General features: G+C 50.0%; 1 protein-coding gene and 1 long non-coding RNA gene across 2 annotated transcripts in view; one reads left to right on the top strand and one right to left on the bottom strand.

Annotated features, from left to right (window-relative positions):
* The window catches only part of ARRDC1 (arrestin domain containing 1), a 69354-nt gene extending 44038 nt beyond the window's left edge, over window positions 1-25316 (top strand). The window contains exons 3-8 of the mRNA XM_032765229.2: window positions 12227-12277; window positions 13489-13643; window positions 15074-15256; window positions 15893-16069; window positions 16750-17161; window positions 23310-25316. Coding sequence (XP_032621120.1) covers window positions 12227-12277; window positions 13489-13643; window positions 15074-15256; window positions 15893-16069; window positions 16750-17161; window positions 23310-23374 — 1043 coding nt within the window. The 3' untranslated portion in view covers window positions 23375-25316. The remainder of the gene's footprint in view (window positions 1-12226; window positions 12278-13488; window positions 13644-15073; window positions 15257-15892; window positions 16070-16749; window positions 17162-23309) is intronic.
* LOC116816191 (uncharacterized) lies at window positions 13975-15040 on the bottom strand. The gene is made up of 2 exons (XR_004371654.1): window positions 14439-15040; window positions 13975-14169 (listed from the first exon to the last, which is right to left on the bottom strand). It is a non-coding gene; the product is annotated as an uncharacterized LOC116816191 (long non-coding RNA).
* Window positions 25317-26231: the final 915 nt, after the last annotated feature.

Here is a 26231-nt window from a genome sequence, read left to right on the forward strand (position 1 = left end):
GTGGAACGTCATTTATATCCATGCTCTCATCAACTGTAACAGTAAACACTGCCGTTGTCTTTCAGTGCAGTTGTCTGCTTTTTCCTTAATTTCTTCTGCCATTTCACTTACGCGTCTCTCAACTGTTCTGGCAGAGGTGGGCAGTTTTATTCTAGATATGATTGTATATTTAGCAAATCATGGAACAAAATCTCTGATCTGCTGAGAGACTTTATATATTTCCCCATCTGTAAACGGCTTTCTGTTTTTTACAATCTTGTAACTTCCTTCTGTAGCTTGATTTTTTACTTACACTTAAGCTTTTAAAACCACTGCTTTGCTTCTCATTGGCTGCTACTGCCTTTTTTGACCGATTCAGTCTTGTCTGCTTCGTCAAGGTTTTCTCGTGCTTAGTTTCAAAATATCAAACACTTGATGTGCGACAAACATTTCATAACAGAAAGCACAAATAGCACAGTCCTTTTCAATAAATCCAAATGCATCTGTCCAAGCAGGCCGAAATGATCGGACATCTAGCTTCGCTTTCTTAGGAGCTGCCATTTTGTCAAATGTTGCCTTCAACTCTTGAGGGGGCGGGGATGGCAATAGGCAGGCACAAGGTCAGATGTAATGTGGTCTGATGTAAGCAATTTTAAGATGGGGGTGTGGGGGTCTGCGCTGCACCCTCTAGCCTGATGTGCAATCTTCACTGTCCCAGTCTGGGGATGGTGGACCACAGCAGGGAGGCTGCAGAGCACTGATCCAAGGCCTGGAGCAAAGCCCAAGGTGGTCTGCCAGAAAGCAGGTTGAGCAAGGCTGGAGATCCAGACCCCCAGCTGGCAAGAGGTCAGTGGCTGGAACCCCAGATCAGCAGCTGAGGTGAGTGGAGCTGGCAGCTGATAGGGCTGAGTAGGGCCGGAGGCCTGGACCTTGTCTGGCAGGGGGCTTGCCCTGGAACTCCAGTCGGAAGCAAGGGGAGCGGGGCTGCAGCGGGGACCCCAGCTGGCAAGGGACCAGCAGCCAGAACCCGAGAACAGTGACTGAATGGCTCAGCCCACCCAGCTCTGGGGTCCCAGCTGCTGGTTCCTGCCAGCTGGGATCTCAGCCTGCTGCCAGCCTGGGGTTCCTTCACCCAGGCTGACAGCGGATGCTGAGTGGGGCCGGCGGCAGGACTCCGCTGGCAAGGGGCCAGCAGTGGAAACCCCAGAGCGGTGGTGGGCTGAGCATCTCAGCCCACCACTGCGTGCCATCAAAAATCAGCTCGACCTCTCCCCTAAGTCATTGTTAGTATGTCTTCACTGAGAGAGAACCTGTGACTGGCCCAGGTCAGCTGGGTCTGGCTCAGCCCCTGGGGTTGAACATCTACACATGTGTGTTTTTTTTTTTTGTTTTTTTTTTTTTTTTTTCCTGCTCCATGAGCCCAGGCCAGCCATGGCTGTGTCGCAGGTCTTTTTATCTTTGTATAGGTGAACGCTGAGAGCTGCATAGGGTCCTGCCTGGGGAAGAGGGCAAGTGGCTGTAGCAGGAACCCATTTAAGAGAGCGATGACCTACTGGAATTCTTTCCATACTCCCCTTGTTGTCACTGTGCGCTTTGTACATGGGGTGGCCTCCTCCTTTCGTAATACTCCTCTAACGGCGTTCATTCAAGGGTCTGGTGCTTTGCAGAGGCTAGTGGTTTAAGAGCTGGTCTACTCTCAGGTGGGGTGCATGTGAGTTTTGTTTTCACCAGCATAACTAAACTGGTCCAGCTTAATCATCAAAGCAAACTTCTAATGCAGATGTGCTTAAGCTGTTAACTCATTGAATTAAAAAACTGTTTTAGATCCTCATTACTCAGTAAGTGCATCTACATTAGAGGCTGTTTTCTTCTGACCATGGCTCAGTGCTGATATCTCTTCTGCCATGCAAGCTTTCCTGTGCATCTGGTATGTCTAGAATGCTTGCACCTGGACAAACTGCCGGGGTCAGCTCTTCATCAAAATGTCCCTTCCATAGTTCCAGCACTACTTCAGCTCTTGTTTCTGCAGCATTGAATACTCCTCACTAACTTGGAAAATTGGTCTTGTTGCCTTGGACTTAAAATAAACACCAAGAAGACCGAGTGGCTGTGTCTTGGAAAGCGAGTGCTAGAGGAAGTGTTTGAAAGGCAGCCGGGATGAAGTTGTAGAGCAAGTAGAATCTTGTGTGGACCTAGGAAGCTTGAGTCCCAATGGCTCTGTCCAGATCAGGTGCAAAGCCGGTGTGCCTTAGCCACAAGTGCTGAACAGAATCAGACACACAAGTGTGGATGGCTAAACAGTCTGTTTTGGTACTGAAGTGGAAAATGTTAGCACGCTGGTTTGATTTCCCACTACTCTATAGCCTGAAGCAGACCTCAGAAGGCTGGAAGCAGTAGAGAGGAGAGTTCCTCCAGAGATGGCGAGTGTAAAGTGGAGTGACTCAGAGGAATGAAGATCGATGTGTCTGCTATGGGCACTACAGCACTACGCAGGTGCAGCACCGCAATGTAGACACTTCCTGCAGTGACAGAAGGGGTTTTTCCTGTCTATTTGTAGCAAGCCACCTCCCTGAGCACCATTAACTAGATCAACAGAAGAACTCTTCCATTGACCTGGCCACATCCACACCAGGGGTTAGAGCTGTTATGCCAACCTTGGGGGTGTAGATCAGGGCTAAGAGGAGAGTAGGATGCAAAATCAAGGTATGGGGTTGGCTGCATTTGAAGAGATTAGTGGGGGGGGGGGGGGACCCTGTCAAAGACAAACGGATGATGCAGATTTAATCAAGGTCAGTAAGACTGAGAAGCCGACTGCTGACTAGATGGCCACTTCACCTCCTTGTGCCATAGGTTCCCCATCTGTAATCAGGGTAATGAAACCCTCCTCACTTGTATAGTGCTCTTTGTCAGAGCGCCAAGCCCTTTACAGAAGCCAGTATTTATAATATCTGGCAGCTTCAGCCCTAGAGGGGTAGGCGCTCACATCCTACAAACCTTCCCTAAAATAAGCAGTGTCAATCGTACGCAGAGACGTGATCAGGCTGGGCTGAATAGAGGAACAGGCCATGGACTGGAACAGATGCAGATGCTGAGCTTCTCCCTGTGTCCCCAAAGATGTTTTGGGATGAAAAGACGTTTTTAGCTCCATGATGCTCCAACTGAGGCTCAGGAGCTGTACGTGGCTCTAATGTGTCTCCTGCGGCTCTTTGCAGCACATGATATTAAAACACTGGGTGATTGGTAGTTAGTTAATATAGTAAAAGCATCTTGATTTAATTAAGTTATTGACTTGCACTACGTTTTTAACTTATTTGCTATGAGAAGTTTTTTTTATAAATTGGTTAAATATTTGCCTGTCATACTGTTACAATAGCCAGCTACTACTGTAGGGTCTTCTGGGTGATGTTGATTGCTAATTGGGCTCCTGAACTGCTGAGCTCTGAGTATCACTGCATTAGAGACTTGGGTTGGTCATTATGGTAGGGACCAGAACTGAGGCCCCGTTGTACTACTGGACACTGTTCAGAGTAGTAGAACTCACCTGTCCTACTGACCAGCAGAGTGTCATTCTTTCCTTCTGCTCTCTTCTGTGTTCGCCTGTTGTCTCTAGATGCAAGACTCTTTGGGGCAGGGATCATCTCTGTTCTGTTTGTTTGCTCATGGGCACAGTGGGGCCCTGGTTCTTGACAGGTCTCTCATACTGCAGTACAAATCACAAATGCAGTTGGCAGTCCTGCCCAAAGAGCCCTCAATCTAAGGCCTTGTCTATAGGCTATGCCTTTCTTTTTATTGAAGAAAAGGTATGAACTTTTAATATAAACTCCTACACTTATGCTGGTGTGTCTCCCGTGTGGAATCTTACTCTGGTAAAGAGTGTTTTGGGGGTTGGGTTGATTGGAGATTTGCTTGCTTATGCTGCTTGGGAAGGAGTTTTAAACTAAGCCAAAAAAAAGTCAGTCTTCTACCTGGAGAAGTGTTAACACTTGGGGAGGTCCCCTGGTCTGTCTACCTGTGTAACTGGTAACGCTTCCCCATGTAGACAGGGCCTACCTAGATAAGAGAGCCAAAGGGTTGGGGAGGACTAGACCACAGGAGCAGACTGATGGCTTGTGGACAGCAGGCTAGTACTGTGATCTTAATTCATTGGGTGGGGTGTAGGTAGGACAGAGGTCTCTCAATGGAGAAACACAGGGAGTAAAGTGGACAGAGGACAACTGGAGTGAGGTTGAGATGAAGACTTTTTAAAACCCTAATGAAGGCACAGCCAGTCTTCAAGCTAAGACAAGGAAGTTTGTAGTTTTCACACCTGGCCTGGGGGAGGGGTGCTGGTGCCACATGGGTCCTTGCGCACTGAGGGGAGAGGCTCCGGTACACTGATACGTTCTTGTTCCAGTAGGCCTGGTCTACCCTTAAAATTTAATCTGCATTACTCAGGTGTGAAAAATTCACCGTGCCTCAGTTGCCCATCTGTACAGTGGGGATAATAGCACTGCTTTAGCTCCTGAGGTGGTGTGAGGACTATGGGCAGGGCATTGGAGTCTGCTGGTGGCCCCTTGTGGTTTGTGCTGGAGAACTGGAACAGGGACCATGTCTGTTTCATGGCTGATGATGATGGGGGTTTTGCATTTGGTCTAGGGCTCCAGCTGTCAGCCCCAGAGCCTGTGATCTCCAGCTGTCAGCCCAGCCAGAGACCAAATGTGAACTAATACCAGGGGTGACACTGTCACTGCTGGTTGGCTCCCTGCTGTGAAATAAAGCCCTGTGCCTGGCTCACAGCTGCATTGTCCAGCATTGAGCCCTGCTCAGCTGTCAGTGCAAGTGCTCCTGGTGAGGACGTGCACCACTGGCAGAAACAGAGTAGTGTGGACATCAGTAGCCAATTTAATTACTGCGGTGGCTGTAGGTTGTCGTAATTTTGTAGTGTAGACAAGCCTTTATTCCCCTCAGGAGTCTAGGGGAGAAGTTTCAAAGGCCACAAGTTTTGCTCTTCAACCTGGAGGAAAAGCTGCTGCAGGTGGAATCATCATCACTGAGCCGTGCTAATCCAGCTGCCTCTGCTGCATCATGACTCTCTCTGAGGTATTTTTAGCTGCATGTAAACTTCAGGAAAAGCTTTTGTCTGTCCGAACTACACCCTTTGTTCAGGCTTCTGGAAATCCTGAGTTAATCACTTGCTGAGGGTGGTAACTCTCAACCCCTTCCTCTCCATAGTTCATATTTTAAAGCTGCTGTTAGGCATAAGAACAGGATCATTCAGACTAGCATGTCTCAAGAGGAGACTCTCTGGGTATCAAAGCTGGAATTGCAGGGGGGGGGGGGGCGGAATGGGGTGGAATTTGTGGGCTTTGCTTTAAAGACCAGCTTCACACACCCTCTGACACTGGGGGGACAGTCTGCACACGGGTTCCCTTAAAACGGTCTTGTACCACACAGCATGTGGGTGCTTGTCAGATGTTTCTAGAGCAACATCTCTCAGCCCTGCTGGTTCCATGTAACTAGTCTGCAGCCTGATGTTAAAAAAAGTCTTAAGAGGAAAGCTCCCCACTTTTTTGTATCTAAGGGGAAACCTTTATCGTTAAAACTGGCTTAGAATGTTTGCAGGGAGCACAATTAATACAAGTAAGATCCAGAACCGTTTTCTTATGGTGGTGCCCAAAGGCCCCAGTTGGGGGAGCTGGGTGGAGAATAGAGGTGTCTGTCTCTTCCCCCACACCCGCCTCTCATGATCCATGCTGTGCTTGTCATCCAGGCCTTCCTCCTACCAGCAGGTCCGTCAGACTGACTGCCCCGCAGTCAGTGAGTGACAGCTGCTGGTTGAGCTGTGCTGGTGGATGTGAGATGGAGAAGTTGCAGCAAAGCATGGGCAAAACTCTTCACCACTGACCCTGGACTCTCCTCCTGGCAGAGAGGGTGGATGGAGGCACCTCAGTCTTTTCATCAGTGTAGCACCAACAAGAGGAGAGCAATCTGCCTGCTTCCAGGAACAGGGCAGTGGACTGTTCCCTCTGCTCTAGTGGGATTCCTAAGAGTGCTTCTGCCCAAATCTACCTTGCACTGTGAACTTGCTTGCAACAAGAGTGGCCAGTGTCGTATCACATTCACGCTGTCTACTAGTGCCTGAGCAAAGCTTTATCCCCTTAGGCAGGTTATTTAATGCACATCCTCCACCAGGGTGAAGAAGGCTGCTTCCCCATCTCATGGAGGCTTCAGTGAAGGGACCACAGAAGTTAAGCCATGCCGGCATGAGATGGGATGGTGAGTCATGAGACTCCAGCCATCCAGGCTATACGGAGTTAGTGGAGATTACCCTCATACATTTCTCTGCAACAGCCTGTTGCTGCTCCCCCACACCTGCCTCCCAACTCTGCTCCCTCCCTGGTATAGGGGTGGGGGGAGAAATAGGGGAGTGTTCTTTCACTGAGGTCTCTGGAGTTGCACCCACTTATGATATGGGGGATTTGTGGCAGTAGTGCAGGATGGAGCTTGTGCCCCGAATGAGTCAGACATGGCAGCTAATTAGAATGAGTCTTCCTGCTCTGTGTGCGTTGGGGGGAGAGGAGTGTCCCTTCCTCCAAGGATAGCGAACAAGGAATCTGGGAGGAATGGCATGACTGCTAAACACCCCACTCTCGCTGAGCTGAGAGGCAGCAAGGCAGTGCCATGGAATCCCTGCGCTGTGACAGCTGCTTGATCTGCCAAGCAGGGTCCCCTGGAAGGTTCACAACCTCCTGAAGCTTCCTACCAAACCTGTGGCTTTGGGTACTGCAAAAAAACCCCACCTCCACCCTGCAGCAACAAGTGTCGTAACCCAGCTCCACCAACTGGGGCTTGTGCTGTGGGGCTAAGAATAGCCGGGTAGATGTGGCTCGAGCTGGAGCCTGGGCTCTATGACCTGCTCCCTGCACTGGGTTTCAGAGCCCAAGTGGGAATGGCTGCACTACTGCTGTTAGCCCCATAGTGTGAGCCTGAGTCAGCAGAGCCAGCTTGGAGCCTTGCTGCCCTGTAGGGGGGTTTGTAGTGAAGATGCACCTTTAACTCCTTGCTTTGGAGCATAAACCCCACCTGCTTTCTCCCCAAACTGACATGGGGGGGTGGGGTGGGAGGAGGAAGGGATAGCTGAGTGGTTTGAGCATTGGTGTGCTAAACCCAGGGATGCGAGTTCAATCCTTCAGGGGGCCACTGAGGGATCTGGAGCAAAAATCTGACTGGGAATTAGTCCTGCTTTGAGCAGGGGGTTGGACTAGATGATCTTGTGAGGTCCCTTCCAACCCTACTATTCTAGGATTTCAGTTGAGTGCTCCTGAAAACGGTAGACCGCAGTAGAGCCACTCCCAGCTGAGGCTTTACCTGCTCTGCTAACACACCCCCAGTTCTGCCATGTAATGCCTGCTGCTGTTGCAGCCCTGAGCTTTGTCTGGCACCAGGGAGAGCTGCTGGTGCAGTGGCTTTTATTTCCTGTGAGCCAGTATCCACTAGGAACATCCACCTGCTTCTAGTGAGGGCGCATCCTTCCAATCATCAGTGACCTGCAGCTTCTTATTCTTCCTGATGCACACTCAACAGTGGTGAGAACTGTGGGCTCCATCTCCATTCAGCCAGGAGCCTGGGCTCATTCCTCTATGGTGGCTTAGCTGCTGATAGTCTGGCCTGAAGGCGTGGATGCATGTCGCTCTGCCTGGGGATGTAAGTTGAAACCCTTCAGACACTCCAGTTTGCACCCCCACATACACGTGCACCCAGCAGGAGGTCTCTTGGTGTAAAGCTGCCCTACCCTTGGCAGAAGGAGGGGGCTGTGCATGGGCAGGACAGAGTGGGGACAGGGTGGAGCAACTCTGACCTGGGTCACCGGTGAGCAGACCTGAACTGGGGAGATGCTGCTGGCTGGCTGCCTGCAGCCTCTCAAGCGGAGACTCAGGAGCATGTTGTGTTCCACTGGCTTCACGTTCAGTTTCTGGTGCAGCATAATGACCAGGCCCTAGTCTTCATAACCAGTAGCCAGGCCTTAATCTATCAGCCTCTAGGCAGCTTCTGCTTCCAAAGGCTCACTAGACGGGATGCTGTGGTTGGCAGAGCCCAGGGTGGCATTCTGAGGGCTGGGGGCACTGGGGCTAGATGGCCCTGCTTACCTCACTGAGCCTACACCCTTGACTTTATCAAGCATGGTGCAAACCCACTCTCGAGCAATAACGAAGACTAGAGAGTGACCTGTTCTGTGCAGAGGGGCTGGAAAAGTAATTTCAGGCAACAGCACAAATCGTTTGTATTCAGTGAACCCTTGGAATGGGAGCATCACAAATGTCACTGGTAGCTTAAGGCCCATCTGTTTTTCCTGAGGCAGGCTGAGATCCACCCATGCAAACTCCCTTTCTCTCTGCTGCGCTGATCACTTGCAAAAACTAGAACAAAAGGTGGCTCAACAGCAGCAATGGGCATAACTGACTTCAAGATTCAGCACAGCCCTTGGAAGTGCAACTGTCCTGAGGGTGGGCTGGTCTACATCTAGCCGGGACAGGAGCCGTTAGCCTCCATCTTACAGGAGGGCACAAAACATCAGACTTTCATCCCCCCCTCGCCCCACACACTTTAATTGTTCTCATACATAGTCTTTGTGTGCGGCCACTGGAAACCCTTCTGGGCACAGTTGCCTCTCGGAGGAAGGCCACGTGTTGTCTCTTGTGTATGCTCTTTGGAAAGCTTACAGAATAGTAAAGCTAATTGTCTGATGCTGCAACCTCACTTCAGCCGCAGGTGGCTAGAGTTGAGAAGCCAAGACACAGCAGTTGCAGGTTTTGACTGTAGCAATCAACGCTTGATAGTTTGGCATCTCCAAAGTGCTTCGCAAATAGCTAATCCTTGCAACCACTCCAGTGTAGTAGGTGAATAATTACTGTTTACATGTAGGGAAACTGAGGCATGCAGGTGAAATAATTTGCCTGAGGCTTGGTGTGAGTTGATGGCAGAGCTGGGGATTGGCTATCAGGTTTCCTGTCACCCAGGTCTATGCTTCAGCCACTCATGTATGAATTACATTGGTGGAGCCGTAGTAGGTGGTGTGTAGGCTTTTTTTTTTTTTTTTTTTTTTTTTTTTTTTAAATAGCTTGAGTCCAGCAAGTTCATAGCATGATCTTTATCCTGGATTGGTCTGAACTTCCTGTAGCTGTGTGCCAGTGCTGGGCAAATAAAGGAAATGAGAAATCTACTCCACACAGACACCTCCTAATGTAATTCCCAGCAAATGGCTTGAGTAAACCTGCAACTGAAGAGTGGCTACAGAACACCACCTAGTGACTGGACTAGTTGTTATACTTTAGCTGGCACCTGGGGGCGGAGAGGTGTTTTTGGGAGTGGTGAGGGGAGAGGATTGAAACCAATCCTAAACAGCATGTCTAATAGATGATTCCTTTTTCCTGTTCTAAAGGATAAGGTGTCTAGACATTTGTTCAGTCATGAGGAGTTTGGGAGGAATTAAGATCTTGACTCTTGTCACATTCTGTGTCTTTCCATTGATGGTCAGAGAGGATTGTTGTTGGTTTCTGTATGTACCAAGTCCTGTGTGCAGCAGATTTCCTCCCCCACCCCCATGCACAGCCCCCACCACTCGGCTGCATGAATGAAAAACAGAATTCCTAGCAAAGCTTGCAACTGGGCAGACCTTGATTGAAACGCCTCCAACTTTGGGGTGTGAATGAAATCTCTGGTGTTGTAACAGGGTGGCATGTCCTGGGGGCTCGCTGTCCCTGATCAAAGAAGCAGTAGTAAGGGGTGATCTCAGGAAATTGTAGAGGGAGAAGGGCTCCTGCAAAAAGACCCTGAGACCAAGGCAGCTATGACCGAAAGGAGGCTCCTAGATGGGAGTTGAGCTAAGTAGGCTGGGGCCTAGAGGGTTGAACTCCAGCTGGGAAGATGGCCTGGGAGAACAGGCAGGGACAGAAGAAGAGCTCTGGTCGTGAGAAGTCTGGAATTTTGTGTGGCGATGGACTTTAGTTTGGGGGCCTGAGCACTGTTAAGAACCCTCTGTTAAACTGGCTCCAGGCAGGGGTGGTGCTGACCTGGAGAGAAGTCCGTGCGCAGTTCTGGTGTGGCCCTGAAGGGGTGGGAGAAACAGAAGCAGGTGTCAGCAGAGGCACCCTCGCTGCAAACAGGCATTCAGGAAGTTGCCAACCCTGTTACAGGATTCCATGCTGCAAAAATGTCTCCCTGCAAATGGGGAAGAGACACTCCATTGCTGTCTGTGTCTCTTTTCCCATCTGCCTCCATTAATCTGCTTAGTCTGCTGACAAATGGGGTCCTGCTGTTGTGCTAACAGAGTGACTGGCAGCTGTCTTGTAGCCCATTTCTTGCATCAACAAACTAGCTCGCTCAGTTCTGGGTTTTGGCTCTGGTTTGCTGGTAGAAGTAACCTGCAGAACCTACACAGCTTCAGTTAATAGGTAGCAGGTTCCTCTTGCTATGCTGCCAATTTAAAAACATCATGTGTACATGTAAACAACCATTCTGTAAAACCCTCTTCCTTCTTGCTGTTTATTGCTGGAGATTAAATAGTAAGTACAACAGTATCGCTTATCTGCCCTTAACTACAGCTTATCAACTGCTGATGAACTAGGTTGGAATCTAGAAGTGAGAACTGTGCACAGAGCATTGCAGTTGGCTTGTAAATGTAAAAGGCAGGATTTGCTAATTGCTTTAGCTGAGCCAAGCTAATCATGGCCATTTGCTGCTTGTTTCTCCAGATTGCAAAGAAGTGCTCTCACAGTAGGTTACAATGCCATTAAAGGGGTCCAAAGACATTTAACTAGAGTTGCTGCTTGGCCACTGTAGTTGGTTTGGAAAAGGGGCAGCACATGCTGAAGCGGAGAACTTGATCCCAAATAAAATGAAGTCTCTGGTACAGAATCTAAATCCTTCTCCCAATGCCTGATCAAATCCAAGTGTCTTTACCTGTAACTGCTAAGGCAAACCACCAGACAGCAAGTCCCTCTCATGCCACGGTCTCTTGAATTCTGTTCCCATCTCAAAGGAGAGAAGGGGACCCAGGAGCCATAGGTTCTGGAACTAGGGGTGCTGAGGGGGCTGCCGCACACCCTGGCTTGAAGTGGTTTCCGTTATATCCAGGGTGGTTCAATGGCTCTCTGCACCCCTGCCGGAGCCAATCCAGCTCTTTAGGTGAGGTCCCAGGCAGAAGGGAGGGAGGGGAGACTGCCTGCCATGCTGAAAGCGCAAAAATCATGTCTAGGATCTGCAGTCTTTAGGCCTGATTATTGCATTATAGGCCTTGTTCACAGTATGATCCTTGCACTTGGCTGCGGGACAAATCCAGTCGACTGCACTGAAGTCTTTTCAAGCTGATATTGGTGAGATCTCAGCCATGTTTTCGAAAAATCCAGGACGAAAACCGTAGGGTGCCGGAGTCTGAATCTGGACTCTGCCTTTAATCCTAACGGAGTTCAGTAAGGCCAAAGCTGGAACATCGCTAGGGTGACCAGACAGCAAATGTGAAAAATCGGGACAGGGGGTGGGGGGTAATAGGAGCCTATATAAGAAAAAGACCCAAAAATCAGGACTGTCCCTATAAAATCAAGACATCTGGTCACCCTAAATGTCGCTGATGAGAGCCAGAGAATGCAAAGCAGCCTGGCTGAAGGAGGGGGAGTTTGGTCCCATCTAGGTAAATGGGCTCCTTGTGGGGAAGATTAAGATTATACTGGCCTGATGCCACCAAACTTTTCCCCAAGCCCAGGACACCAGCAGAACATGCTGCACATTCTGGCCTTGTTCACATGCATCTCCTTCCTGGATCCCACACCAGTCACCTGTGGCCAGCCAGGAGCGCTAGATCGTGCTCCTCTCACCACTGCACCTGCTGTCCCAAGGACCATGCCCTGTATCTCCCCTGTTGCTAATGTTTAGACAGGCAAATGGGCAGACCGGGATTCAAACTCCTCCAACGTTGGGGTGTGAATGAAATCTGTTTGGTGTTGTAACAGGGTGGCATGGCCTGGGGGCTTGCTGTCCCTGATCAAAGAATAAGGAGTAAGATCAGGGAATTGTAGAGAGGGAGAAGGGCCTATTGCGTGCACTGAGTGTGAGAGGAAGGCTTTGAGGGGATGAGTCCTGTACACGTGCTCTCAGCTGGCAGCTTGTCTTCCAAGGGGAGCCTCATGCTAATGCACTTAGATCCTGTTTCAGGCCACTAGTGTCCAGGATTCTTCCAGGTTGTCTCACTTGCCTTTTGCTTGGTCTCTTGCAGGCGTTCTGACAGCTGGCGAGCACAGCTTTCCCTTCCAGTTCCTGCTGCCAGGTATGGTGGAGATACTGCTGACTGCTTGGGATGCTCTCTGGGGCTCAGGGTTGTGAAAACTTAGTGACTTGAGAGACTTTTCTCTACTCTGGCTTATATGGTAAAAATCCCATGCTGGCCAAGTGAGGAAAGGACCTTTATTGCCAAGCCTCTAAGACCTGTCTCCCAGCAGAGGCAAGGGTGATGATTCAGAGCTGACTGGCTAATGTGACCTTTTTTCAAATCAGAGCTATTCTCCTGGACTAGTCCAGGCCTAAGAGCATATTAAGCATTGGCGAGCGCCAGCAGTTAAACCATAACCTCTATTAAAGTGAGGCCCTCAGGGCAGCCTCTCAGTGCACAGCTGGAGTTGGTCTTAAATTGACCCCGGCTCTTTAGAAGAGCAACTTTGAGTAAACTGGCCCGTTAAGGAATTATCCCTCTGGAGGTTTGTCTCCATTAGAGAATCTAATCCTTGGGAGCTGTAGTACTGATGGGAGCCCTGACTTGTGTTTCAACGGGCCAAATTCAGATCCCTGCACCTCTGCTGGTGGTGGCGATGATGGAAGCTGCATTGTAGTCATGCCTCTTGACCCCACTGCTGGCTCGCCCAAAAAGGAACTATGCAGTTCTTCTTTGCCTAGTGCAGCTGAGGCTCTGGGAACCTCTGCTTCTACAGCTATATTAACTAAACCACACAGTAGTAAAATAAGCTGGAAGCTGCTGGAGTCTGCCTGCATTAGCGACCCCATCTCCTCACCAGAGCTGGTGGGAGCACCAGTGGGAACACTGAATTGTAAACTTCTTCAGAGCAGAGTGGGAGGAAGACTGTCAGCTCCTTGGGGCAGGGACCGTCTTGGTTCACTGTTTTTTGTACAGCACCTAGCACTGAGGCCAGGTCAGTGACTGGAGCTCCTAGGCACTACTATAGTACAAATTAGAGGAGTTAGTGCTGTCCCTACTTCCCCATACACCATGGCTGCATGGCACAGGTTGCCCCTACAGTAAAAGGAGGCGACCGTGATCCCAATGGACCAAATTTGGTTGCAGATTCTTCACGCACAGGCTCAAATGCACTTCAGAGACCCTAACCCCCAAATAGTTGCAAGGTTCGGCCTCTTCTCTTGCTTTGAGCCACAGGAGAGTGTTTCAGGCTCAGTGAGTAAGGCCGAGCTCCCCTTTCAATGGCTTGAGGCATTCTCTTCTGACTGCCTTCTCCCCTGTGAATCCAGTGTCAGCCCCCACATCATTTGAAGGCCCTTTTGGGAAGGTGGTTCATCAGGTCAAAGCCGTGATAGATACGCCCCGATTCGCAAAGGACCATAAGTGCAACAAGGTCTTCTACATTCTCTGCCCGCTCAACCTGAATGACATCCCTGACATTGAGGTAAGAGAGCAGCAAGGGGGCGGGCAAGAGGCTCTCACATCCTGGAGCATTTCCCATTGGAAGAAAGGAGAAGCCAAGCGTTCCTCTCCCCCCATCCAGTGTGCCCCTGCAAAGCCAGGGGAGTAACTCAAGCTTGGAGGAGAGGGTTGCTCATGGAGCGCACTGCACGGGATGAGATGCAGTAGGGGTGAGCGCGTTGTCACCCAAAGCACTGCAGGGCATCACTGCTCTGGGCTGTAAATCCATGGGCCTGTTTCCACTAGCACCAGTGGTGCAAGTTGTATTCATTTCTTACCAGTATGCTGTCCCAGTTAAGGGGGGGAGGGGCGTGTGACCCCGCCTCTCCCCTAGCCTGGGGCCCCCAATCTCCCTCTCCCTTCTCCATGATCCATCCCATGTTACCTGAGTGGGGAGGGGAGCACTTCCAGTGCGTGGACATGGCACAGCTGCTGTGTGGGCTGCCAAGAGCAGAGGAACAATAGCTGGCTCACAGTCGCTCCTGCTTTGAGAATCACCAGCAGAAGAGCTTCAAACCAGCTCCCTCTGACAGCAGAGAATATTTATTTCAGACACGTTGGCAGCCGAGTCTCACGCCAGCTGCTCCTCTGGCTGCTGTTCAGACCCCAGACAGGAGACCTGGGCATGCAGCTGCGTGGAAGGGCTGGGGACAGTACAGCTGTGCTGGAGGAGCTGCCAGTGTGGAGTCACTGGGTGGCCCCACTTTCTGCTCCTCCTGTGTCTTTCCAGTACGCTGTACTGGCTATAAATAGCTTACAGCACACCAGACTGGACCACCCTCCTTGCCCCACTCGCTATCGCAGTCACCTTCATGCATGGGCTGCAGAGATCTGCATGAGAACCAGCCTTTTTCTAGGTGATCCCACTCGGTGTAGGCCTGGGGGAGCGTGTAACTGGCCTTATCCTAGGGCTGGTTGTAATGACCTTTTGGGTCTAATGACACCATCTGGCTTTTGCCAGCCTGGAATCTTTCCTGATGACTAGACCATTGTTCTGGGGTGGCTGTGTCACTGCTGGTGTGAAAGAGGAATGCTCCAGGCCTGCATAGACTAGCCCTCCTTGAGATCACCGTATAGCACGTACAGGACAAGCAGCTGCTTTGTGTTCATTTACCTGTGGTCTGCACGGCCCTTTGGGGACCAGTGAAGTCTGCCCTGTGCTGGAAGATGATCTGTGGGGTACAGTAGCTCATAGCATTGTATTTCCACATCTCCCACATGTGGACAAATACATCCATCCAGAGGCACTTTCAGCTTCATTCAAACTGCAGAGGATACGAAGGTTGTTGGAAGACTAGGTGTTTAGGATTTTGGGGGGGAGGAAAAAACCCTCATTCCCTTTGCAGTTTTCAGAAAAAACGATCAAACTCTCTCTTGAGCCCCCACATCTGACCACCTGCTGTCCTCCCACAGCAACCCAACACCACGTCCATCACCAAGAAGTTCAGCTACAAGCTGGTGAAGAGTGGAAACATCATCTTAACCGCCACCTCGGACCTCAAAGGATATATTGTGGGGCAGGCAATCCAGCTGCGCACCGATATCGAGAACAAGTCTGGCCGGGACACTGGCACGGTGGTAGCCAGCCTCCTCCAGGTGAGAGTCATTGGCAGGATCTGGGACCGAGGCTGGGCTGGCTTGGATGGCGCCACATTCAGACAGGTGCTGAGAGTAGTGTCTCAAGACCTGCTTTCCCTGCTAAGCACAATGATAATATCAATGGGGGGGTCTGCTAAACTCTAAATCCTTGTGCATATCCCTTCTCCTCCCACTACCACCTACTGAGCACCTGAGGGTTAGGTGGAAACCAAACCCTTAGAGGGGAAGCAGAATTAACTGAAGTATGGTGGAAGGAGAGAAGCCCCCATGAATACAGTCCAGGTGTAACTCAATGAGCGGGCAGACGGCAGGTTACAGATCCTCACCCCCACTCTCTGCCTGCTCCACTGAGTCTCTTGCAGCACCAGCTAGAGAGCTGTAGTCATCCATGCTTTCAGCTCTGGAGTCCTTGATTTAATCTCCAGAGTGTCCACCAAGATGGTGACTGTCACATAATTGAAACCGGGCAGAAACTCCATGTTGCTGTCTGTCATGCCAGACCTCTGCTTACACTCACTCAGCAATGCTTAAGGGGTTCCTAGTTCTTGGCAGCCCTGAGCAATGCTGGAAGCCTAGTGAAATGGACTTTGTAGAGATCTTTCTGCTTAATCCCGTCTTCGCTCCTCTCTTTAGAAGGTCGCTTATAAATCCAAGCGCTGGATTTATGACTTGAGGACCATTGCAGAGGTGGAGGGCTCAGGGGTGAAGGCCTGGAAGCACGCGGAATGGAAGGAGCAGATCCTTGTCCCCGCACTGCCGCAGTCTGTGCTGCACGGCTGCAACCTCATACATGTTGACTATTATATCCAAGTAAGTACTGCCCTGCCCTGCCCCTTGCTAACAGTACAACGCCTGTGAGTGCTTCCAATGGGCTGGGCCAGAGCAGCCAGAGTCCTTGGAGGGTGGAGCCAGAGGATTTTGTGTCTGGGAGAAGCTCTTCAAACTATACTGTGCTCCTGGGAGCCACACTGTCTGCTGTGGAGGAGACACCCATGTGGTGTCGTACTGCTCAGCAGATGTGTGTCTACAGCTCCCTGGGTTACAGAGCTCCAGTCTGCTTCCCAGTTTTGGTGCAGGTGAATACTACACTCCCCAACCATAGATGCCCAGCTTTACATAGCATTTTTCAGCAGCAAGCCTAACGGAGCACCCAACACTTCAGCAAGTCTGGGGTTAGCCGGCTAGAGAGAGGAATAGAGGTGATGCTTCTGGCCAAGCTTTTAGCAGAGCTCTGTGCATGGGATCTTGAGTGCTTGGAAATTTGGCCCTGAGCTCTCAGAAGGCACCAAATAAGACCATGTGGGTTTTCCAGTGCAAGACTGGGGACGTCCCAGAAACTCGCTCCTGCTCTGGTACATTTGGGCCTAGAGCTGTAGCTGTGTTGTTAATCTCTGTTCAGTGGCTGGAACTGCCTGTGTTTGGAGCAACTGGTCCTTTGGCAGAACCTAGATTGACCGACTTGGATGCCTCTTGTTTTCCCCTCTCCCCAGGTTTCCCTGAAGTCGCCAGAGGTTTCAGTCAGTCTGCCTATTTACATCGGCAACATCGCTGTGAACCGGGTTCCTCTGACCCCAGCAAGGTCTGTCCAGCACATTCCATCCGTTGTGGTCCCGTCCGCCCCACCAGAAGAGGAGGAAGCTGCTAGTGGCTATCACCCAATGGACAACGTTTCAATCCCCACCAAAAGCCATTCCCAACTTCAGGCATTCAGCTACGCTCCAGGACTAAGCTTCCAGGACCTAAGGCTGGACTCAGACCAGACTGCCTCTCCAAACCACCCCACGCTTTGCTTGGCAACAGGAGCGACAGTCCCTTACTATGCTGAGGGGACAGTGGTTCCGGTTCCCACTGCCAGCTCTCTCATCTTGCCGCCGGAGTACAGCACGTGGGGTTACCCCTACGGTGAGCAATCCCTCCCAGAGCTCTAAAAGAGCCACTGTCTAGGTTCTCAGGAGAAATTAATCTAGCGGCTGTTGGGAGTATAGAATTGTCCCTTACCCCGCTGTTTCCAGAGCAGTGGCTGAGCCCCTGCCGTGTGGTGTAGTGGTTCTTTCCATGGCGGCTGAGCCAGGCCAGGACACGGGGAGAGCCATGTAGGAGGAGACAAGGCCACATGGCCAGTCAGGAAAACCACAGGGTCTCTGTGTCCAGTAGCCTCTGTAAAGGATCCCACCCCCTTATAGCTATGACAGTCGTGTCACATGTCTCCGATGAGTGACGCTACCTACCCACAGTCAACATTATCTTGGGGATAGCTGTGGAAGTGGAGAAATCTTTGTAAAAGATGATGGTGTTAATCCAACGGGATGGTGTAAATGTCTGGGCCCATGCTGATGCTGTTGGCAACAGAGCTGGAAAAGCTACTCTAACGGGAGTTTTTCCTTTGATGTGAATGGGCATTACGTCTGGTTCAGAGGGCAAATTCTATGTCTGAGATGGTCTGGCATATAAGAATTTGGGAACTCCTTTATACATGAGAAGAAAATCCGTAAAACCCTGCCTATCCCAGAACTGTCCATACAGGGTCTGTGAGAGAACAGACTTAGACCAAACCAATATCCTAAGACAATAACACCCTTCATGCCCAGGATAAAAACTGAGGCACTAGGCAGCATCTTGGCTGTGTAACTGAACCAAGCTGTTTCTCTGAGACCAAACATCCACAAACAAGGGATGGATGAATTGCAAGGGGAGTGGGAGGATGTTGATTTACTGGGATGGGGATTGGGTGAGATCTAGGAGTACTAGCCTAACCGTTGCACAGGTAAGCAAAACCGTGACTACTACTTCAAGGGCTGGTCCCTATGTGTATTGCGCACACACCATGCACCTGAGACTGGAGATTTCTAGCCAATAGTGCCTGTTGGTCAGTCCAAACCTGTGCAGATGCCCTCCTTGTGCTCCAAACTGAGGGAATAAGAGTTGGTGCAGATGGAAACCTCTCTGGTTCCTTCTTACCACCCCATGGCCTGAGTTTGGAATCTTAAGATACCCTTATGTTTTGTCTGTCTTTCTTCAGAACCTGTCAATATGCTGTATGTAGTCTTGGGGGTGTTCATTTTGTCTTTTAGTAGGAAGTTTAGCTTAGCTGAAGAACTGGATCTCTATCACTGTTCCTTCTCTGTGAGCCTCAAACAACGGTACTGTCTCTGTGAGGAGGAAGATCTCCATCTGAGAAAACACCTTACAGAGGTGGTTGAGACCTCAGTCAGGTACAGGCCAGGGAGACTCCTTCTACCCTCCCCTACACACCGTACATCGGCTTCCACCAATGAGCAACGTCCCTCCAAGCAAAAGCTCCATAGCTGCAAAACCCAAATCATCAGCTAGGGCTGCTCATGAGAGTAAGGGTGCACTCATAAGTACAAGGACAGATGTCCTTCCAGGTCAGCTCCCAAAAGAAGGAATCCCTCCCTGACTTGATCTAAGTCAAGTGAATCCTTGGGCCCAGATCCTAAGGCTTTAGCCAGCTTGAACCCTCTGATCATGAGGATGAGGCGTGAAGATGAAAGGATTTGCCAGTACTGACAACGTCTCCAGTTGATAAGCCTAAGGATCAGCACACAAGACCATCTGAGTTCCCAGTTAGACTCTTTGGCGGTACCAACCCATTCCTGGACTAGGGACATGCCAGATCTGCTAGTCCCAGCTATAGGAACACCTCATTCTTCAAAGACAAACAAAACCTGCACCTCCCTGTAGAGCAGTGATCTCCAGCCTTTTCACACCCAAGATCATTTTTGAATTTAAGGGCAAGCCAGGATCTACCCCGCCCTGCTCACTCTAGTCCCCCACCCTCACCCACTTTCACTGGGCTGGGGCTGAGGGCTTCACAGTGTGGGAAGGGGCTCTGGGCTGAGCCTGGGGCAGAGGGTTGGGTTGCAAGAGGGGGTGAGGGGTGCAAGCTCTGGGATGGAGTTTGGGTGCAGGAGGGGGCTCTGGGCTGGGGCAGTGTAAGGTGCAGGAGGGGGTTTGGGGTGCTGGTTCAGGGCTGGGGATTGGGGTGCAGCCTCCTGCCAGGCAGCACTCCTGGAAGGGGCCAACATGCCCCTCCAGCTTCTGGGGGCAGGTGGGGGCATGTAGCTCTGTGTGCTGCCCCTCTGTAAGCACCATCTCCGCAGCTCCCATTGGCAACGGCTCCCTGTTCCTGGCCAGTGGGGCTGCTTTGGCTGCTTCTGGGACCAGCGTGGGGCTGGGGCAGGCAGGGAGCCTGCCGTAGCAGTAGCCCCATTACGCCACCAGAGATCCTCTAGGATTGACTGGGTGATGACTACTGCTGTAGTAGTATATATCTTCACCCTCCCCTTCTTTCAGGTCTTGAGACATTTTGACACTGGAGGAGGATACCTTGAGGAAATGGAGATCCTCCTGTCCATAGGCAGGAGCTTTACCCCCACCAGTGCAGATGGCTCTGCTGGTTGAACAGGAACTAGCTTTCTTTCTGGGTGGGTTGGAAGCTCTAGGTGAACCATCATCTCCACATATGGAGGGGAGTTCAGACAGACTCAAAGATCTGGAATCCATCCTTCCTCCAAGATACATACTGTCAATCGCTTGGATAGTTGTGATTCCTTGAGATCCCCCACAACTGGTCAGCCCTTCATATTGGACCTGTTCAGGTCTATGGGAACCCTACTTATGGATGGCTCCAGGGTGTCTAGAGTCCCATTGACCCTCTTCTACACTACACAATGGAGCTGGTTGGTGGAGAAGAAATTCAAGCTGGATCTGGAAGTATCAATGTGTGTTTCTCACCTTCACCAAATGGGGCAATTTGCCCCTGGTTCCCTATGCATGATGGCCATAGGCAATATCAGGAGCTCCTGCAGAGTGGTGAATGAACTCCAGGTTTCACTTGATGATGTCCAAGATGTTCAGCACATGCTCTCTTACATCTTGCAGCCTTCTGCTTCCCGCGAAGTAGCCCTCCCAGTAAATGAGGGCATTCTGGAACCAGCCAGGGTAGCATGGCATTCTCTAGCCTCCTGTGCACCGCCTCAAAAAGGGGCAAAAGGTGAGATTTTTGTACCAGCCAAGGAGCGGAGTTTCTTTTCACACATTCAGCAATGAACTCCCTGGTGGTACAAGCAGTGTCCGGGAGATCTAGGTTGCAGCATCCTAAAGCAGCACCTGTGGACAGGAGCTCTAAATGGCTTGACCTTCTAGGGAGGAAGATATTATCTTCTACCAGCCTTCAGTTTCATATTGCTAACTACCCAGCTCTGTTGGCAGAGTGACTGACTTCAACAGTTAATGGGTGTTTGTCCCTGAACTCCAAAATCTTCCTCAGAAGACCGGGCCCAATTTCGAGACAAATTGGTGGCAAAAGCATCCCTTCAAGTTGCCGTGAATGCTGCTAACGTGGCATCTAGTGGGATGGAGACAGGAATACTCATGAGGCATGAGTCTTGGCTACACTCCTCTGGGTTTCGACAGGAGGTTCAGAATGTCCTAGATTACATTCAGTGGGCAAGTTCTCTATCTAGTGTGAAGTCTAGGTCTCTATAAACACTGAAGGACTTAGGACAATCCTCTGCTCCCCAGGCATTTACACCCCTACCCCAAAGAGCACAAGTGCATGAGCTAAATCTGCCTCCTCCACCACCAGCACCCTTTCGAACCACCATGCAAAAGTCAGAGGATACAAAGACATAGGTATTATCTCCGTGCTGCAACTGCAAATACTCCAGCACATCCACCACCCAGGGATTACGTTTGATGGGATGATCAAGAACCTCCTACCCCTACTGATGCCATCCACTTCTGCCCCCTGAGCATTTGGTGGCCCCCTCATCCTCTTTGCCCACAGCTGGGTGGTAATGAGAACAGACAAGTGGATATTAGAAATCATCCACTGTGGCTACTCTGTAGAAAACCTCTCCCCTTCCTGTTCCTCTTCAGGGACCACTCAGGAGGAGATTTTTCATCCAACAAGGGGCTGTAGAACAAGTACCACCTCTGTACCAAGGGAAAGGTTTCTACTCCTCATATTCCATCGGTCCCAAGAAAAATGGAGGATGGAGACCTGTTCTCCACCTTCAGCCATTACGTGTTTGTATTGGAAATCAAAATGCCAGCTAGTTAACCTGGCATAAATAATCCCCTTCCTGGTCGAGGGAATGTGGTTCGCAGCTCTCAGCATGAAAGACTCTTGCATTCATTTGGACATTTTACCTGGAGCTCCATTCATAGTTGTCAAGGTATTATTCCCACTTTGAACTTTAGTGCCCGGAAAGTGGGGACCTGCATGTACCCTTCTAAGCATAATTCCTGGCTTAGATCTGATAGTGCTGCCACCAACCAGAAATTCCAATGTCTGGTACACTCCCTATCCCCCCTAAAATCTTCCCTGGGGGACCAAGACCCAAACCCCTTGGGTCTTAAAACCAAGGGAAATAAACCATTCCCCCTCCTTTCCTTCTCCCAGACTTCCCCTCCCTGGGTTACCCTGAGAGATGCACTGATCCAAACTCCTTGGATCCCAAAACAGAGAAGAATTAACCTCCCCCCCCCCCCCGCCCCACCTCTTTTCCCCACACCAATCTCATGGTGAGTTCAGACCCAATCCCCTTGGGTCTTACACAAGGAAAAAATCAATCAAGTACTTAAAAAGAGAGCTTTTAATTAAAGAAAGAAAGTGAAAATTGTTTACAAGGTCTTCAGCTATACATAGACTAGAGGGACTCCCTCCCCGCTAGCCTAAGTTACAGCAAACAGAGGTAAAATTATCCTTCCAGCAAAATGCACATTTGCAAATAAAGAAAACAAACAAAAGACTAATCCGCCTTCTAGCTAATACTTACTATTCTGAACATGAGACTGTTTCAGAAAGATTGGAGAAACCTGGTTGTACGTCTGGCCCCTCTTAGTCCCAAGAGAGAATGAACAAAACAAACAGCACAAACAAGACTTCCCTCCACCAAGATTTAAAAGTATCTTGTCTCCCAATTGGTCCTCCGGTCAGGTGTCAGCCAGGTTCACTGAGCTTCTTAACCCTTTACAGGTAAAAGACATTAACCCTTAACTATCTGTTTATGAAAATAGTTTTGTGAAACATTAGGCATTGGTCCAGGTCTTGTCTGCAGATGGAGCACGGCCAGCAATATTAAACCTCTATACCAGCTGCATCCTTGCACCCCCATGTGCGCACACCTGATTCAAACACAGTTTACCAATCATCCCTGTGTGGAATACACCTAGGAATGCACACTTTAAGAAATAATGGAGGCTACTTGCCTGTTACTAGAGGGACCACACATCTCAAAGAACCTATCAGTTTTGCACTACCACCCTCCTTCCCCTCTGCTGCAGATTATATCTGATTGGCAGAAATAAAAGAACTGGGGAGGTGTTTGGTCTGCACCTTCTCTTATCCCTTGGGTTCGGAGCAGGAGGAGGAAAACTGCAGGCACAGACCAATGGATGCTCTTACTAGAATTCTCTAATCTCCAGCACATGGCGTGCTTGTGTACGCACGTGTCGAACACAGATAGGAACCACCTGTAAAACCGAGTATTTTCCCACTTCTATAACTGAGTGTTAATCCCTACCAGACTAGGGAGCTGTGAAGCTCAACATTTAAAGAGCTCTGAAGGGCTGTGTAAGTGCCTGTGTTGGTGACTGTCTACCTAATTGACAGTACTTTTTCTTGCATTAACAGACACATTCTAGGGGTAAGAGTCTTTCAGTAGCTACAGACTGTCCTTTACAGCCTCACAAGTGACCAGTTCGTGTACTTCCAGGTCAAATGGCAGGGCTGGGGGCTGCATCTCCAGTGTTCTCTGGTCCACAGGGTCATTCCTAGCTCCTCTGTCCTCCCATTCTGCTCCTGTCTGGGCATGAACTGCAGCTTGTCCACAAAGACACTCAGTTGTGCGTCTCTTTACGGGCTCTAATCCTGTAAAGTTGGAGATGATTTTTTGCCATTGGCTTCAGTGGGATTTGGATCTGGCCCTAGCTGGAGGAGCAGAGTGGTGGGAAGGAAACCTTCAAAGTAAGCTGTACAATCTGACTCTTAAACTTTTTTTTGTTCTCTCTCTTCCCCCTATAGAGGCCCCTCCTTCCTATGAACAAAGCTGCAGCAGCGCCAACTCCAGCCTCAGCAATGGCAACTAGCCCCGTGCTTGAAATCCTGACAGTGCTGGCCCCGAGGCACCATGCCCCCTTGTCTGGTACCGCGCAAAGCATCTTCCACTGGGGGCTACTCCTGGGCTGAGATTTTTAAGTCCTTCTTTTTTAAAGAAATCGAGCGGTGAGAAGCAGTGTGGGGCGTGGTGTGTGTATGTATGGCGGGGGGAGGGAGGGGAAGGAATTGTACAGCCCCCTCACACCTGCTCTCCTGACGCAGCAGGGCAGAGACATTGCCTGCCCTCAGGACACCTTGCACAATGGTCTGTGTTCCTGTACTGTAATCCAACACTTTATTTACTGCTTTATTACTGAAACACCTGTGATGCCTTATGGAAAATGCTACTGAATTGTTGTCTCTGTCCGCAGTAGCGGGCTCGTGTGGATTCTTTTGATATATTTCATGTGGTGGGTTTTTTGAGTTCTGTTTCTAATCAGGACTGGACTCAGCAGCCTTAGTCAGCCTTCCACATGGGCCTTTGGTGTAGCTGACTTCCTCAAAGCCCTTCCTACCTGCTCTGCACCCCCACTTTACACCAAATCAATAACAGGAGATCTCCGGAAGGTACTGCCACAGCAGTGAGGGGAGAAAGGACCTACAGGCCAGGCTCTCTGCAGTGCCATGCTGCTAAGTGGCTGGCCAGCTTCCAGCAGCTGAAAGCTAAAACGCTGCCAGCACGTGATGAGACAAGGGGGCCTGCTGTCGCCAGAGCCTTGACCTAGGCTGTCATCAGTAACCCTAGCGGGGTTCATAGCGGGGACAGCCCCTGGCAGTGAGGGGGAAGGGGACTGTGTGCTATACAATTTAATACCTTTTCATGGCACTTTTAAAGCCAGTCTCTAGAGGTCTCCTTCAGGAATAGAATTGTCCAGAAAAACCTTACAGGATTTTCTGAGCACCACCTGCAGTACCCTACTAGCTTCATCCCTTTTAAATGCTCTAGGACTTTGGTATAAAGGGGATAAGCTCTGGCATGCCAGTCAAATCAGCTGGAGGGCATAACCTCTTTGTTCCCACTCTCCACTGCTCTCAGCCAGCTGGAAACTGACAATCATGCTTCAAACTTGCATCTAACACTACCTCTGAAGTCTCCCAAGGCGTCTGATGGAGAAGCCCTGTCCTTTGAAACAACCCTATACCACGAAATGCTCTCCTCCCAAACAGCCTTGCTGTGCAGCCGATGGGAGTGCCAGGAAGGACCCTTGGACTGTGGCCTGCTCCTGTTTCTCACCACACCAAAGCTGTCTGCAGCTCCCCCCACAAGCTTGTAGTGTCCTGGGGAAAAGGCTGATTTGCCACTGGAGTAGGGTTCCCTAGCTCATAAGGAAAACTAGCTTTTACAAGCCGCAGTGCAAAATCAAACCAAATGTGGATGCTCCAGGGGCAGAGGTTAGTGGCATTTAGGGGCAACGTTTTTTTCCAACAGGGGGCCTCTACCCCCCCTTTCTTTTGAGGGTGCCCATCTTGACCACCTACCAGTGCGATCATCAGAAATGCTGATCACCTACAGCTGCATTTGACAGTTGATGAGAGCTGCAGTCATTTTCCACCTGTGAGAGCTGAACCCAAGATAAGGGGTCTCAAGCTGTGCACCCAATAGCAGAAGCCAATTCTTGAGAGCCAAAACCTTTCTATAACCCCTACTTCCACCTGCCTCTACCTAACCCAGGGCTGGCTGCTGGGGGACAGTGCTCACTTTTCTGTGCAAATGTCATTAATTGTGTGGAACTGCTTTGGGGGAAGGGAGGATGGGGAAATAACCATTCCCTAGCAGCACTGGCACTGTTGGTCAGTCTCTCTCTGCACCGATAGTTATAAAATGATTGTCCAGGTCCATAAAGATGAAATACAAACTCATTTTTAATGACTGAATTCATAACCAATAAAATTTTAATGCTGTATTTAATAAATTATTCTGAGAAAAATGGAGTGATTCTTGCAAAATGATCATTTCTATATGTACACATGGCCTAGAACTCTGCACGTGTGATTTGGGATCACAGGGGTTTAGGGTGACCAGATGTCCTGATTTTTGGGTCATTTTCTTATATAGGCTCCTATTTGCCACCCCCGTCCTGATTTTTCACACTTGCTGTCTGGTCACCCTACAGGGGATGTGCATGGCCCTTTAACAGTTGAGCGGGAGGTGCTTTCCTAGAAGTGGTTCTGCGCTTCCAGCAAGGGTCTGATGTTTGCAGACACATCTATTCATTCTGTAGCCTAACGATTTTGAGATGGGGGAGCGGGTATATGTCTTAATGGCTAAATCACGTTTCCTAGTCACTAGTGAATTGCCTGCCCTCAAGCTACCTTATAATATAAGGTATATTGATATAGAGAGAGCCTGATCCTCAGATGCTGTGTTCCCTCAATTCCCATTGGCTTGGATCAGCTCGTGGGGCCTGAAGGGGAGTAGCTGCTAGATTTAGTTCACTGTCTCTTATGTGCATTGCTATGCTCAGAACGTACAGTTCATCAAAATGAGCAGCAGGTGTTGTCTGATCCCTGGTGTAGTCAGAGCTCTCTGCAATTTAGTGTGGAGGCTCAAGACAAGCTAGGGAATTAGAGGAGGAAAATCATCTCCAGGAAATGGAATAGCCATGACTTGAGAGAAAAGGTTGGAGCCTTATCAGTTCTAGGGACAACACTCCTAGAAAATATATTTGTGGGGGAGAGGAGAAAACAACATTGGTTGTAAACCAGATGCAGCCCCCCAGCTGCATCATCTTGTGCCAGGTGTTGTACAAACAAGATCATGGAAAAACCTATAGACTTGAATGGGTTTTGGATTAACCGGAGCTTTGGCCATGCCCCAGGTCTCTCTCTAGCTATGGGTTTGGAAGA

This window comes from Chelonoidis abingdonii, chromosome 24 (genome assembly GCF_003597395.2).
Source record: "Chelonoidis abingdonii isolate Lonesome George chromosome 24, CheloAbing_2.0, whole genome shotgun sequence".
NCBI classification, from domain to species: Eukaryota; Metazoa; Chordata; order Testudines; family Testudinidae; genus Chelonoidis; species Chelonoidis abingdonii.